This window comes from Nasonia vitripennis, assembly GCF_009193385.2.
Source record: "Nasonia vitripennis strain AsymCx chromosome 4 unlocalized genomic scaffold, Nvit_psr_1.1 chr4_random0007, whole genome shotgun sequence".
Classification (NCBI taxonomy): Eukaryota; Metazoa; Arthropoda; class Insecta; order Hymenoptera; family Pteromalidae; genus Nasonia; species Nasonia vitripennis.
This window is the reverse complement of record NW_022279643.1, coordinates 2,945,916-2,963,043: the sequence shown is the minus strand read 5'-3', so window position 1 is coordinate 2,963,043 and position 17,128 is coordinate 2,945,916. Positions and strand designations below refer to the sequence as shown.

At 35.6% G+C, this 17,128-nt stretch overlaps 1 protein-coding gene across 15 annotated transcripts in view; it reads right to left on the bottom strand.

Annotated features, from left to right (window-relative positions):
• LOC100119385 (echinoderm microtubule-associated protein-like 2) overlaps positions 1 to 17,128 on the bottom strand; it is an 804,666-nt gene that overhangs the window by 24,898 nt on the left and 762,640 nt on the right. For all 15 annotated transcript variants that reach the window (XM_031930031.2, XM_031930040.2, XM_031930035.2 and 12 more), the window contains one exon: positions 8,846 to 9,072. In XM_031930031.2, coding sequence (XP_031785891.1) covers positions 8,846 to 9,072 — 227 coding nt within the window. The remainder of the gene's footprint in view (positions 1 to 8,845; positions 9,073 to 17,128) is intronic.

The window sequence follows — 17,128 nt, the reverse complement described above, 5'->3', positions numbered from 1 at the left end:
ATAAGTCCTAAATAAATGATGTCTCTTGTATCAAAAAAAAAAAAAGAATTTATAAAAATTATCCTCTTTTTGACTAGCGACGTACCAGATGAACCTCCTTAAAGGTAACGATTTCAGACCCGTCTCACCGATCGCTAAAGCGAACAGCTTCCCTCTATTGAAACCCATAAAATCAATCTATGCACAAGGTTGTAGTTATTAAAATTATTAAACACACTTTAAATAAGAAGTAATATAAATGATAACCTGCTCAGACTTCAAAACGTTTCTGTTTCTGATACTAAATTATCTATGATTATGATTTGCCAATCTTAACGCATACAGATTACGCATACATACCGCTACTACAGGTCAGAGCAGAATAATTAGAGGAAAATATAATGGAAGTTCATTGATAAATAACAGGAAAGTATTTATATAAACTAAACCCGCGCAGTCTTCCATACGTTTAGTCTGCCTCTGATACTGCAAGATATACAAAACCTATTAAATCATCTATTATTAGATTAAATGTTCATATAAAGAATCCACCAAAATTAATTTTTCAGGAAGAAAAATAAAAATATTGAACAATATGTCTGAAACAGAATATAATAATTATTGACTGAAAAGAATTATCTATCTGTTATTTTTGCAACTGTTTAATATTTTATATTTGCAGCAGCATCCAATCGTATTGGAATATTATCCGGTTAAAATAAACAAGTAAAATTTTCTTTTATTATGTGTATTTCTATTATGTATGAATAAATATAATAATTTTACTATGCATACAGAATCCATGAAAAACATACTTGTTCGCATTGTGGAATAGTATTCTTAAATGACGATTTCTTAAACATTTAAGTGAAAAGCATATAAAATCAAATCAAAAATGTACACTTTGTGATTCAAATATCAAAAATAAGTACAATTTGGCAAGACATTTGAATGAGCACACACGTATAAGAAATTTTTTTTGTGGAAAATGTGGAAAATGTTTTATAAGACATTATTATTTGAAACGTCATTTATTGTTGTATCATAATAAAAATAAAATATGTATACATTGTGGAAAAAAGTTTTATAGAACAGATACCTATCTAGACTATATAGACATCTTAGAAAACATATTAAAGTAAAAATCCTTGTGAATTAATATTTATATATTTTACATGAATACGTTTTATATACTTTAAATATTTTTTATTTAGGAATAGTATTGATATGGCAAACAAAAGGAAAGCTTCAGAAAATATTGATGTAAAAAAAAGAAAAACGATCGCATTATCATCTTCAGAATTTTTAAAGACGAAAGTTCAAATAGGAGATAAATCAGCGTAATTATATAATTACATTTTATTATAAAAGTATAATTATTTGAGATTCAAATTAATCTGTTTATTTTAGTTCTGTCGTTGGCTACATAGACGAAATCATTAGAGAAAAAACTTTTATCAATCGCAAAAAAAAATGAAAAATTAAAAACTTTTGAGTTTATTTTAAACAACAATGATGGTGTGAGAATTTAATGTTATATTTATGATGAACTAATTTCAAAGTTTGCTTCCGAGTTAAAAAATAATGAGGTAAACTAAATTCTATGTATCTCGATTTTTTTTTCATTTAGTTTTTATTTTAATCAATAATAATATTATTTTGTAGAAAATTTTATTAGAAAGTCTAACTGTCACAAAGGCCAAAAAATATTCAAATGGAATTATATTTTATGATCATAATTTACAATATTATTCATTTATATCTAAATTACGAGAATTTAATGTGTTAAAAAATAAACCTATGAAAATCAAATTTTCTGAAACACCAACAAAAAAAGGATTTGTGATTAAGTAAATAACAACAATCTTATTTTAAAGTTATATTATAATTCATTTTTGTACTGATACTGGACTACTTTTGTAATAATTCTAGAAATTCAGGGATATTTGTGTAACAATTTCTTTCAAAAAAATAAAAACAATGAATTTGAATACTTTGGAGCCATTACTGATAGACGATACAAATTAGATGTATCGATAAATATAGGCGATAGTTTGAATGTGAATATTGAGAAAGGAACCAAACTAGAAATTATAGGTGATCTTCAAGAAAATAGTGAATATGACTTCTATATATTTTCAATATAAATTGTTTTCAAAAATAATTTTACACTTGTATATATTTATATTCTCAAGGTAACACATATATTTTAAAAGTAAAAAATGAAGATCATTACAAAATTCTTAATGATAAAACAATGGAATTAGAAGATCTTATTTCGGGCACAGAAATATTTCTTATTAAAGTATGAATGTCATTATTTTTAAATTATATAAACTTCTATTTATTTTATTTAAACTAAGTTTAAATTGAATTTACATTTTTACAGACTGAAAAAAAAGAAATAGTTGAAATTCAAGATTGAAATCAAGAGAAAGTATTCTTTTTCTCACATAAGTTTCTCTTACATTTCGGATGAAAGAAGTCTTTGAATCTCTTAAATAACATTCCCCATAGGGATTACAGTATGTTTAAAAATATCTTAATTAAAGGCCATAAGGGTTCAGAGAAAATAGTGCTCACTCCCAAATTGGTAGAAATCCTCATTGGTTTGACGGTCAGAGTACGATTTTGCCCGGGGTATCACATAAGATAGCTACGTGCATGGCCCACCCACGTGATCTCACTCACACACGCAGGTAGCAATGCGATGCGTAGCGCACTATGTTTGAGTCGACCGTAGTGGGGACACGTTGCTCGCACATACGCTTTAACTTAGTTTGTGTGAGTGAGGGCAACGGCGAGAACCATGCGCGGAGAAAAACACACGTAAATAAAAATTCGTTTCTCGCGCTGCTTCATATGCCCGAGTCGCTAAAATTCCTTCTCGCCAAGAAGCAGTGTCGCAACGCGCGTCTCACAACAATTTCGACTCTCAAACACGGCACACTGAAGCTAATTGTCTACGACACAATTCACTGTCAAGGTCCCTGGAGCAATCCAGGCATCTCAACGAGGCATTTTTGTTACCCAAAGAAGCCACGGCGAGAAAGGCAGTGTCTACTTTAAGTGTTTTTCTTGTAAGTGTAGTGCAGTGTTTCAACAAGCACTGTGAATGTTTATGTGTGTGACGTGCAATGCTAATTTTAAGCTACTAACACTGACAGGAGGAATGAGCCATTGTGCTAAGCTCCATGCGTCAACTTTACTTGTGCGTACAGAGGTATAGCTACGACGAAGCTCTGGCACAGTAAACGCGACTTACCAGATTAACTCTACTAACAATTGACCCCGTAAGCCGGAGAGGTTGACCTGCAGTCTGAGGACTGCTAAGCGCCTTTTACAATATCGGGCTACGTCCGTATTGTACTTGCCGGTTAGGGCGCATCGCGTTTCATAGTGTGAGTCAATCACACTCTATTACTAAGAACTAGGCATTACTAACACGAACGCTTAGTTACTGAACTGTGTTGTTTCAATTCTCTAGACCGTGTCGGATTAATAACTAAGTGTATACTTTCTTTCTATCTTCTAGTTTCATTCGAACGAACGACTCTTGTCCCCCCGAGAACTACAGGCCGTACAATCGTACTATCAATTAATTTTTTCTGAGAATACTGTTGATTACTTGCATAGATTCAATAAGCATAATTAGATGCATTTGTAGAGAATATCGTCTTATTTAATCATTATCTTACAAGTTGTATTTTAAGTTCAATAATAACTCCATATCTCCGAGGAACTTGCGAGGCGATTTAGATATTGTAAAATCAACGTTCTACTGTATCAATCAATAATATATTTTTTACTTCTACTATTATATTGGTATTATTGCATTCGAAGTCATTTACCTACATAATTGCTACACAAGTCTCCTTTCACATAATCAACCCCAAATCCACAGTCCTCGCAATATATATATATATATATATATATATATATATATATATATATATATATATATATATATATAATACGATCGTCATCGATATTCAACTGAGCGAGCGTCAGCGAGCGAGGTATCTGCTGCTAGTACATTTATTGTATACTTAGTGTTTTGTATAATAGACCCTGTCTCGCCATTTGGGAGGTGATTTTGATACCTGGACATTGTCTACAAAAAGTAAAAATTTTTTTTTAGTACATTTGGTGTATACTCAGAGCATTGTATAATAGACCATGTTTCGCCATTCAGGATGTGATTTTGCAATATTTTTATGTGAAAATTAAATTTTGCACTTTCCGCATTTTCTAGGGAACTATTTTGGACTTGTAATGTTAGTCTTCCTGTAATTTTAACGCAGATCATATACCTATGACTGTAGACAAAGTTTGTCGTGCTTAAACTTATTGTAATATTGCAGGTAGCACTATATACCGTAACCATACTATAATAGGTTAATATCAGAATCATTTTGACACCTGCACTTCGTTTACTGAAGCTGAAAATTTCTTTCTAGTACATCAAGTGGCGCGGTAGCGCCACGAAGGCGAGTTTGAGAAGCAGACGAAGCTTTGGCGCCCGCGACACTATTTACTTCTATATTGGTATCCGAGATTTTACTTTTAAGAAAACTTTCCATAATTGTTTCTAAGTAATTTTTATATATTATTACATTCGTGTGCTAATCAGTGATTTTTAACAGAAGTTGTCAAAAAAAGCTGTCATTTATGTAATATAAACAATTTTTGTATATGATTTGCTCAAATCATTATCTTTTTCTCCAGTGTGAAATGACGGTGCAGTTAGCTGCGCATAAAAAATGATAGGGAATTGCTTTTCCACCTTTTTTACATATCCTCACATTCCTCATATCATTGCGGGGTTGCATACAAAAAAATATAACTGCGGCGTCCTATTAAATTAAGAGTTTAAATTATAGGTATAAAAATCATTCAAGAGCGGTGTCTAGGTGTACAAGGTTGCCGGTGACGAGGTCTAGGTAGTTCGCCTCGTGGTTTTTGGTGTCTAAGTGTAAAAAACATTCAAGAGCGGTGTCCAAGTGTACAGGGTGGCCGATGACGAGGTCTAGGTGGTGCGCTCCGTGGTTTTTGGTGTCTAGGTATAAAAAACATTCAAGGGCGGTGTCTAGGTGTACAGGGTGGCCAATGACGAGGTCTAGGTGGTTTGCACCGTGGTTTTTGGTGTCTAGGTGTAGAAATAATTCAAAAGTGGTGTATATCAGAACAATTAGTGATTTCATGTTAGTGATAAAAATGTTACAAAAAAGCTGTGGTCAAAGGGTTAAATATGCTTATATTTTATTTTTACGACGTTGAATATGAAATACTCAAAAAAATTTACAAAAAAGGATTAAAATCTCTAAAAAAAATTAACTTTTGAAAAAGTAAAAGGTTAGGCGAGTTTGATATATTCCGCAACGAAATTACAGATAGAAAAGAACTGAGATCAATCAAACAAAGTCAAGTTTATCATATTTAATCGTAATGAAGCAAGGAGCAACTCTTAAGATAATTACTATTTAACTTGCCATGCCTCTCCCGAAACACTCACGATTTTTCACCTCGAATTCGCGATGCACCAGGAAGCTCGTCAGACTGTTACTCGATACGTGCGTCTCGGACAACGGTCAGACAAGAAGTGTCGCGCCGCGCCGACCGCCGCGGCGATGCGCTCTCTCTCTCTCTCTCTCTCTCTCTCTCTCTCTCTCTCTCTCTCTCTCTCTCTCTCTCTCTCTCTCTCTCTCTCTCTCTCTCTCTCTCTCTCTCTCTCTCTCTCTCTCTCTCTCTCTCTCTCTCTCTCTCTCTCTCTCTCTCTCTCTCTCTCTCTCTCTCTCTGCTCCGACCCGGCCAATCAGCGCGAGCGAATCGGACAGTCCCCATGACCGAGCTCAAATCGCGCCCCGACTAGCCTGATATCGGGCTAGTGTCCGTCGATACGGCCCCTTCCTCCGACGGCTCGAATCCCCGCTCACGCTCGACTCGCGCCCAGCAACCTGCTCCCCTGCGATGCTCAACGCACGTACCCGCTCATACACGCTTACAGTTTTCCGCGAATTCTCCGGACGCAGCCGGAGTTACAAGGGTTCCGCGAACTCTCACACTCGGTTTTCTTCCTCTTCCCGAATTTGCTGCTTCCTTGAATCCTCGACGTTGCCCCTTGTCCTCCGGTTATGTAACACAGAAATGCGTGTATTTTCGGTATTTGATCTATTTCTCGAGATAAAATGTCGCCATAACAGAAACGCACATGCAAGACTAAAAATTTTGTTTTTTATGAATTAATAAAAAGAAAAACAAAAAATCAAACGTAGATAGATTAAAATTCATTTTATAGAAGCTAAGATAGAAATTATGCAGTTTTCAGTTAAATAGAGTATACAGGGTGAAAAACCAAATTTGTTAACCTTTAAATCTTTGAAACTAACTGGTTTTGTAAATAGCTTAAAGAAAGCGAACATGGTGCTGTGTAATGCTAACTAAATCGAAAATTTGAACTTGATTATTGCCTTTTTACTCCAGTAATCAAATTTCATAGAAAAACGACTTTTTTCAGTTTGTGGTGTTTCTGTACGGATCTGCCCCATGAAATGACTCAAAATTATAGTGGTGTATAGTTATAATGATATTTAATAATCATGTTAATTTTTAGAAAAGTTTGAAATTTAGTTTTTGAGTGAAAACGATTTCAATAAATTGCGCTTCATGGTGTATAATAAAAGAATGACGAACGATAATATAAATTTTCCGCAGTAAAGGAATAGGTAATTTTATTCTCTTATAGGTACTTACTAAGCAATTTACTTTAATTGATTTTTATGATAAAACTGAACTCTTAAAACTAAAAAATTACTATAAAAAAAAACAATTTATACAAATGTAGAAACGGACTTTTTCTCACCACGTTACTGTAGAAAAAAAGAAAATAAGATTTAGTGGCTTTAAATTTACTTAGTAGAAGCTGAGATACAGGCTTATACATGCGTGTGTACGTACGCGCACACGCACGCACACACACACACATACATACGGACATTTTCAAAAAGCACTATTATTTAACTTGGAAGTATATTTTAAAGTATTTTAAGTTATGATGATTTCATACAAACTCCAAAGATCACTATTATAAAGCTTTTTTAGAAAGGAAGCAAACATATTCTGAGAACGCAGGACCTGAATGAGCATTTTCTGTATCTTCAATCACATGCCATTTTTTTGTTTTTCTGACGATTTGAGCTCACCAAGTCTCAAAATGTTCGTCTTTAAAGGACGATTCCTTTTTTGTGGAGAGCTTAAATTTATTAATACAATCCAAAGTTATAGACCTAGGAAAACAGCCTATTTGTCCAAAATCGCCATATTGGAGCCCCTGTAACTTTTTAAAGTGAACACTTCTATATGCTCGCCAGGTTCACTTTGACTGGGGAGTGAATCGGCGAGCGGCGACCTAATACGGTGATGCGACAGACCGATCGTCACGAAAGCAGCGGCAGCTCTCTCCCCTCCAATGCTCTCTTTCCCGCGCGCATAGCGTACATGCAGCTCTCCCTTCACCGCGCTCTTTTCGCCGAGTCAGGCAGATGCGTAGCTAGCAGCTCTTTCCCTTTACGTCACCGCGTTCCCACACTGCTCGACAAGCGCTGCAAGCGGCTATCGGTTTTTCTCGGCTCTTTCTGCTAAATTTTGGGCCCCTCAATGCGTTCGGCGTTCTCTACCTAGTATAATCTGATGTAAGGCTATGCCACGTCTCTACACGCTCGGCGTTCTTTATCTAGTAGCGTCAGTTGTATGTAAACAAATCAATCTTTTTTTTTTATTTTTATCATAAGTGATATACGCATTACATTACATAATGGAAAGTGATACAAATACTAATTTTGATGCAGAGTGCAAGCGAAAGTGAAACGGAAGAACAAAGCCGTGATAAGCGTAAACAAGAATTTCCTCAAGCAGCTACTGATACTAATACAGCCACTGATGATAAAAACAAGATTTCTCAAGACAGGTATGTTTTAAAATTAAACTTTGATTTATTTTAACCCGGCGCGTATTTGGCGCGTAGCGCGCGATTCAAGGAAGCATTGTTGATTTCGAGTTAATAAACGTTCAGGGGGTAGAATCAGCCCACCTGAACTCACATCATCATAGATAAGTAAGTGTTGTTCGTTCACGCATACATGTCCCGATTCCTATAAACATTTTTAATCGACCACAGAAGGATCCCGCCACTCTCCACGGGCCGAACAAACGACGAAAGATGAGTAGCCGAGGTAAGACCTTCGTTGTCGCTGAGACGACATTTTGTTGACTGGGAAGGATCCGCGCGACAGCTCGACGTTTGACAGGGCTAAAAATGAACACTACGCACCGGCGAATCCTCCCCATGTCACAATTTAAGAAAACATCAATCGCTTAAATTTAAAACTATTTGAGGGGAGGGGAGTGGCTTGATACAAGAAGAAATTCAAAAAAACAGGGACGGGATGATAGTGGCACAGAAAGTCCGAAACACAAAACTGGACGAAGTCAATCTTATTCTACTATATTCGGACTACTTTAATTGAAAATGTCATAAAAATCGAGGCTGATAAAAAAAAGTTACAGGGGTGCCAGTATGGCGATTTCGAAGAAATAGGATATCTTCCTACTCTAGGTCGAATTAATCGATTTGATTCTTCACAAAAAGGAATCAAGGTCTTCCTAAACAATTGAGACTCAGTAACTTCAAATCGTCTGCAAAACAAAAAAATAGCATGTAATGGAAGAAACGCTAAAAATGCAAAAATTTTGTGTTTACGTTTATAAACCTGTGGAAATTTTTAAAAATAGCCATATTACAGTACTAACATAAAATGATACAAATCATAATATATTTGCTTATTCTTAATAAAAAAAAACAATTTACCTTAGGTTGGCAGGCTGGATAACTAAAAAGTTTTACTTTTCCCAAGCTATCTCCAACAGCCAAAAGCCCTCCATCTTCACTACGACTACAACTATTTATTTCTATTTTATCAAATCCATCATGCCATATGCCAATAGTTTCAAAAGAAATTATACAGGAATGAGTAGCCCAATCAGCATCTTTCAAAAATGATCCTTGTGCAATTTGACGGCACACACCAGCATTCCCTATAAAAACGTTAATATTAATTATGACTTGAATGTAAATACAAATAAAGTAAAAGGTATCTAAAGTGACCAAAGCTATTAGTGATAGATATAGTTATTTTGTAGCAGTTTGTAGCAGTCAAATTATATAATAAATTACCTAATGATCCTAAAGTGTTTACCTACAATAGGAAAACTATTAAAGGCAAACTGAAAATGTTCATACAAAATATTCAACTGTATTAAATGATTTAATTAGAAGTTCTTTCATTGCTATTAATTAAATAAGAAAGTATGTGTATATGTATACAAATATAAAAAATGTTATGCGATTTTGCATATTTATTTTTTTCAAAATGTTACTGTAATCTTTAGTTTTAATTAATATACCAGCCTATGTACAGGTAACTAGTTTACCTCTATAGTATAGTACAATATGTATTTACATTTTGTGTCTTTTTTACTAATAATAAATAAATAAAAAAAAACTGGCGTACATCGTAAATAGTCAAGTAGTCATTATACAATGTGATGTAATTAACGAATAAAGCCGCAAACAAAAATGTATTTTGCTTGGGTCGAAATACAGGAAAAGAGCTTTAATTGAAGACTTGATAGGTTAAACAGTTACTTAAATTAGATGTTATCTACGCCTGAAATTTCAAATGAAATCATTTGAAATCGTGATACTTGAAAAATAATGATTTTTTCTATTTCTAAATCTATGAAGAGAAATGTTGATAGCCTGTCATAATCTCCCCAGCGTATAATACATTTGTCACATATATTGTATAGGATACATGTTACAGGTAAGTAGCTGGAGGGAAGCGGGAGCTACTTTCTTCAGACGTCCGTAAGCTACGTTCGAAGGCTAGGCTAGAGGCCAAGAGGACGCAGGGTTGCCGAACCTACGTAAGGGACGGAAAACTTCACTCTTGTCCACTCGCTCTCCATTCAACGTAATAACTGTAACTGAGACCTGGCTAAATGACAAGATAACATCCATACCTTCACTGGATGATTATTTACTGTATAAATACGACAGAAACCGGAACAAAGCAGGCGTCGCCCTCTATATACATAAATCACTGACAGTTAGCGTTATCTCGCCATCTGATGGTGACTGGACGGACAAGCCAGGTAGGCCTGAATACCTTTCTGTAAGGCATCGGCAAAGGATCCCATCTTTGTGGGAGTTGTGTATCGTCTAGCTAATGCTTATTTCTTGCAAGGCGTTGATTTTATTGACCAACTAACAATCCACATGCACAACTACTTCACAAAGGTCATAATGGGTGATTTCAACTCAGAAAAACTATCTTCATCTAAAGACGCCAATTTCATCTGGAACTTTATTGATGAAAACTCCCTCTCATCGGTTCCCTATGATTCCACCTATCACAAACAAGGTTCTGACGCCTGGCTTGACCTTTGCCTAATTGATAAGCAGGATTACCTGCTATCTTACTGGAAAACAGACTTATCTTTCATCAATAGACATAACCTTATCACGGCCACTCTCGACGTACAGATTTCACGCCACGCAACTAAGACATACTCTTACAGAAACTATAAAGAAATCAGCGCCGATAAGCTAAAGAACTTTCTTAGCGCATGTGACTGGTCATTTTTATCACTTGATCTTTGTCTTCATTATCACTTGACGAATGGATCGCAATGCTTAACGCTAACTTAATGAACCGTAACACTAAGACGGAAGCGTCACCCGTGGTTTACCACGGCTCTTCGTGACCTCGAATCGGAGTGGAATAGACTTTACAGGCGTTTCAAGGATTTTAGGCACCATACATGTCCCGATCTTCAAATCTATAGACTAGCTAGAGACAACGCTCACAGACAGGTCGAGAAAGCGAGGCTGAATTATTATTATTCACGCCTGTCAATATTGTCTGATGTTGCCAAGATCTGGGGAGATAGGGCAAAACTTAGAATTACTGTTTTCAAGGCCCCCTTGAACTACTGTCTGCACGACCTGGAAAGTCTAGACCTCTCAAAATATTTTAAGTTCAACACTTTAACTGAATCGGACGTGTTAGCTGCGGTGTCGCACTCATGCCAGAGGGGAGTGACGGCATCCCGCAGGTTGTTATTTCTAAGACATTGTCAGTACTCCCTCCATTACCCTGTAGAATCTTTAACCTGTCCATAACTGAGTCAAGCTTCCCCTCTGCTTCGAAATTGTCGCTTGTGCATGCACTTACTTAACAAGGTTAACTCACCAACAGCCCTTACTGACTATCGTCCGATTTCTCTCCTCTGTTTTCTCTCCAAGGCCCTGGAGTGGCTGGTGCACAAGCAAGTCTCGAAGTACCTTGAATCGAGGCTCCTGCTCAACAACTTGCAAACAGGCTTCCGCACTGGCCACAGCACTAAATCTAGCATAATTAAGCTAACCGATGATGTCAGGGTCAGGGATTAACAAGAAGAAAGTCATACTTCTTCTTATTGTCTTTAGCAAAGCGTTTATCATGTCAGGCTCCTGAGAAAGCTATCCACTTTCGGCTTCTCAAAGCAAGTCATTCGCTGGTTTGCCTCCTATCTCACCGGGAGAGAGCAAGCCTTCGTTGGTAACAATAGCGAACGTTCTTCACCTCAGCACCTTAACATCGGTGTCCCGAAGGGTTCTGTTTTGGGTCCCTTGCGTTTCGCATTGTACTTCAGCGACATCAGTTTCTGCCTAGATTCCGGTGTCTCCTATTTGATCTATGCGGATGACCTGCAAATTTACAGCCAATGACACCTTGAGGAGCTCGATTCTTTATCAAACAAGATAAGTGCTAACGCCAAGAGGAGAATGGGCTGGGCTGCACTAAACCATTTATAACTTAATGTTATTAAAACTAAAGCAATCGTTCTGGGCTCCCCCTACTATCTAAACGCGTTACCTTCATTAGCTAACACTTTCATTAATATTGGGGGTACCCGGGTCAGATTTGAATCTTCTGTGCGTAATCTGAGATTGGTGCTTGATTCTAAACTAACGTGGAAAGAGCATGTCACACAAATGTGTAAGCGTGCTCACTCACTAATGTACAGGCTTTACTTTTTCAGAAAGAGTACCAATCTCAGACTGCGCAAGCATCTTGTGCAAGCGTTCCTTTTTCCAATAATCGACTACTGCTCACTTCTGTACTGTGACTTGACTCAAGAACTTGACACAAAACTACAGAGACTCGTGAATACAGGGATCGGTTACATCTATGGTGTAAGGAGAGACAAGCACATCTCCTCGTACAGGCGAAAGTTGCAATGGTTAATCACCGCCGGATGCAGGAAGTACTTTATATGCTTGCTTTCTGCGTAAAATGTTTAACTCCATTATATATACTGGCCTACTTTAACTTCCGTGTAACACTCCAGCCTGTGAGAAAGGAGGTGACACCTGGACATTACGACTTTTACGACGGAAACGCTGAGGAACTCGTTTCATATCATACCTCTGGAATAATCTATCATCACACATTCGAAACTTGACATCCACCACCAGCTTCAAGAAACTTGCTAAAGAACACTTTTTCACACTCCAAAATCTGTATCATCTTGCACACACACACACATACACGCATATGCTCATTCTCGCTTACTCCATTGTCACATCTTACACATTCTCACGCAACAGAAGCTCTATAATGAGACTTACTTTTACATATTTTTATTTATTATACTTTATCTATTCATCTGTTTACTACTATATTGTACAACATAATGTACTTGAATAAAAAATCTATCTATCTAAATCTACAAATCTCTCTCTCTCTCTCTCTCTCTCTCTCTCTCTCTCTCTCTCTCTCTCTCTCTCTCTCACACACACACACACATTGAGATGATCAGGCTCTTCTTATCCACTCGCTCTCTATTCCACGTAATAGCTGTTACTGAGACCTGGCTAAGCGACAAGGTGGCATCCATCCCTTCACTGGATGATTACCTATTGTACAGACGAGACAGAAACAGAAACGGAGGAGGTGTGGCCCTCTATATACATAAATCACTGACGGTTAGTGTTATTTCATCATCCGACGGTGAATGGTCTGGCAAGCCAGGCAAGCCCGAATACCTTTTTTGTGAGGTATAGGCTAAGGGAGTTTCTCCCATCTTCGTGGGGGTTGTGTATCGTCCGCCTCATGCTCCTTTTTCCAAGGCTCTAACTTTATAGACCAGCTAACAACTCACATGCACAATTACTCCACGAAGGTCTTAATGGGAGATTTCAATTCTGACCAACTTTCCTCATCTGAAGATGCCAATTTCATCAGGGCTTTCATTGATGAGAACTCCCTTTTGTCTGTTCCCTATGGTGCCACGCAGGTATCCGTTCTGCGTCCCTTGCTATTCACATTGTACATCAACGACATCGGTTTCTGCCTTGATACCGATGTTTCCCATCTCATCTATGCGGACGACTTGCAAATTTACAGTCAATGCCACCTTGAGGAGCTCGATTCTTTATCAAACAAGATGAGTGCTAATGCCGAGAGGATAATGCGCTGGGCTGCACAGAACAGGTTAAAACTTAATGTTGCTAAAACCAAAGCAATTGTCCTGGGCTCTCCCTACTACATAAACGCATATATATATATATATATATATATATATATATATATATATATATATATAATTAATTAAATAATTATATATAAATAAATAATATTAATGATAAATATTTCCTTTTTTTAATTATTTATCTATTTAATTAATATTATATTAAAATTTAATATATATATATATATATAATTATATAATTACACTTAATTATTTAAATATTTTATATTAAAATATTTATATATATATATATATACTAGTAACGACAAATTATAAAATTAAATATATTAATTTATCAATTTAGCATAATTTGAATAAATAATGTCAAAATCATTAAAATTTTTAAATTTATAATACTATTTATTTAATTTATTGTTCTCATTGTTGAAGGGGGGCTTTATTTTATCTAGTCCTTATAAGATAGATTATTATATTTTTAATTGTGCATGGTTTCTTCGATTTTTTTTTTTTTTTAACAAAAAGTTTACTCGATCGCGACAGTAGTATTCATAATATCGGGATTGATAAAATTAAGCTTGGTACGGATCTCGTAGTATTTCAAATCTACCCGTAGGTTTTGATGGAATAACATTTAATACTACTCGTCAACCCACTCACTCCGTTCACTCCGTCGATCTGTGATCGAAATCGGTGGTGTGTACAGAATGTGGTGGAAGTTTGACGTCGAGGTTTACTCGATCGCGACAGTAGTATTCATAATATCGGGATTGATAAAATTAAGCTGGGTACGGATCTCGTAGTATTTCAAATCTACCCGTAGGTTTTGATGGAATAACATTTAATACTACTCGTCAACCCACTCACTCCGTTCACTCCGTCGATCTGTGATCGAAATCGGTGGTGCGTACAGAATGTGGTGGATGTTTGACGTCGAGGTTTACTCGATCGCGACAGTAGTATTCATAATATCGGGATTGATAAAATTAAGCTTGGTACGGATCTCGTAGTATTTCAAATCTACCCGTAGGTTTTGATGGAATAACATTTAATACTACTCGTCAACCCACTCAATCTGTTCACTCCGTCGATCTGTGATCGAAATCGGTGGTGTGTACAGAATGTGGTGGAAGTTCGACGTCGAGGTTTACTCGATCGCGACAGTAGTATTCATAATATCGGGATTGATAAAATTAAGCTTGGTACGGATCTCGTAGTATATCAAATCTACCCGTAGGTTTTGATGGAATAACATTTAATACTACTCGTCAACCCACTCACTCCGTTCACTCCGTCGATCTGTGATCGAAATCGGTGGTGTGTACAGAATGTGGTGGAAGTTTGACGTCGAGGTTTACTCGATCGCGACAGTAGTATTCATAATATCGGGATTGATAAAATTAAGCTTGGTACGGATCTCGTAGTATTTCAAATCTACCCGTAGGTTTTGATGGAATAACATTTAATACTACTCGTCAACCCACTCACTCCGTTCACTCCGTCGATCTGTGATCGAAATCGGTGGTGCGTACAGAATGTGGTGGAAGTTTGACGTCGAGGTTTACTCGATCGCGACAGTAGTATTCATAATATCGGGATTGATAAAATTAAGCTGGGTACGGATCTCGTAGTATTTCAAATCTACCCGTAGGTTTTGATGGAATAACATTTAATACTACTCGTCAACCCACTCACTCCGTTCACTCCGTCGATCTGTGATCGAAATCGGTGGTGCGTACAGAATGTGGTGGATGTTTGACGTCGAGGTTTACTCGATCGCGACAGTAGTATTCATAATATCGGGATTGATAAAATTAAGCTTGGTACGGATCTCGTAGTATTTCAAATCTACCCGTAGGTTTTGATGGAATAACATTTAATACTACTCGTCAACCCACTCACTCCGTTCACTCCGTCGATCTGTGATCGAAATCGGTGGTGTGTACAGAATGTGGTGGAAGTTCGACGTCGAGGTTTACTCGATCGCGACAGTAGTATTCATAATATCGGGATTGATAAAATTAAGCTTGGTACGGATCTCGTAGTATATCAAATCTACCCGTAGGTTTTGATGGAATAACATTTAATACTACTCGTCAACCCACTCACTCCGTTCACTCCGTCGATCTGTGATCGAAATCGGTGGTGTGTACAGAATGTGGTGGAAGTTTGACGTCGAGGTTTACTCGATCGCGACAGTAGTATTCATAATATCGGGATTGATAAAATTAAGCTTGGTACGGATCTCGTAGTATTTCAAATCTACCCGTAGGTTTTGATGGAATAACATTTAATACTACTCGTCAACCCACTCACTCCGTTCACTCCGTCGATCTGTGATCGAAATCGGTGGTGTGTACAGAATGTGGTGGAAGTTTGACGTCGAGGTTTACTCGATCGCGACAGTAGTATTCATAATATCGGGGTTGATAAAATTAAGCTTGGTACGGATCTCGTAGTATTTCAAATCTACCCGTAGGTTTTGATGGAATAACATTTAATACTACTCGTCAACCCACTCACTCCGTTCACTCCGTCGATCTGTGATCGAAATCGGTGGTGTGTACAGAATGTGGTGGAAGTTTGACGTCGAGGTTTACTCGATCGCGACAGTAGTATTCATAATATCGGGATTGATAAAATTAAGCTTGGTACGGATCTCGTAGTATTTCAAATCTACCCGTAGGTTTTGATGGAATAACATTTAATACTACTCGTCAACCCACTCACTCCGTTCACTCCGTCGATCTGTGATCTAATTTTGATGATTTATTATGTTTTATATTCTAATATAAATTAAAAGTAAATTATATATATATATATATATATATATATATATATATATATATATATATATACTATAATTATAATTATAATTAGTTAATTAATAGTTTTCAAAATTATTTAAAAATTTTTAATATTTAATTTATAATATATAGATTAATAAGCGTTGTTTGAGGGGGGGGGGGCTTTTAAATAATGAATATTATATATTTATATATATATATATATATATATATATATATATATATATAAGATAGACTAAATTTTCAAAGTCGTTAGATTCATAATCTTAAAATATAAATTTTTAAATATTCTTTTATAAAAATTTTAGTTTAATTTAAAACTTTTTTTTTACAAAAAAGAAATAATTTATATTTAATTAAATTTTAATAAATTTAAATTTAGTTTAATAATTAATTATTAATTTTATTTATATATAATTTTTAAAGATAAAATTATATTTTAAATAAATATATTATTATGTTTAATAAAAAAAATTAAAAATTTAAGAAATTATTATTTAGAAATTTTATTAAATATAGGTAAATCTTGTGCCAGCATCAGCGGTTATACAATGATATATAAATTAATTATATTAATTTATTATTATAATAATAATTTATTAATATTAATAATCATAGTTTTTAGATTAAATAAAAACTATTTATATTATTATTAAAATAAATTAATTTAAATTAATTAAATATTATGATAAACTAGGATTAGATACCCTATTATTAATATTCAATTTTATAGTAATTAATTATTAAAT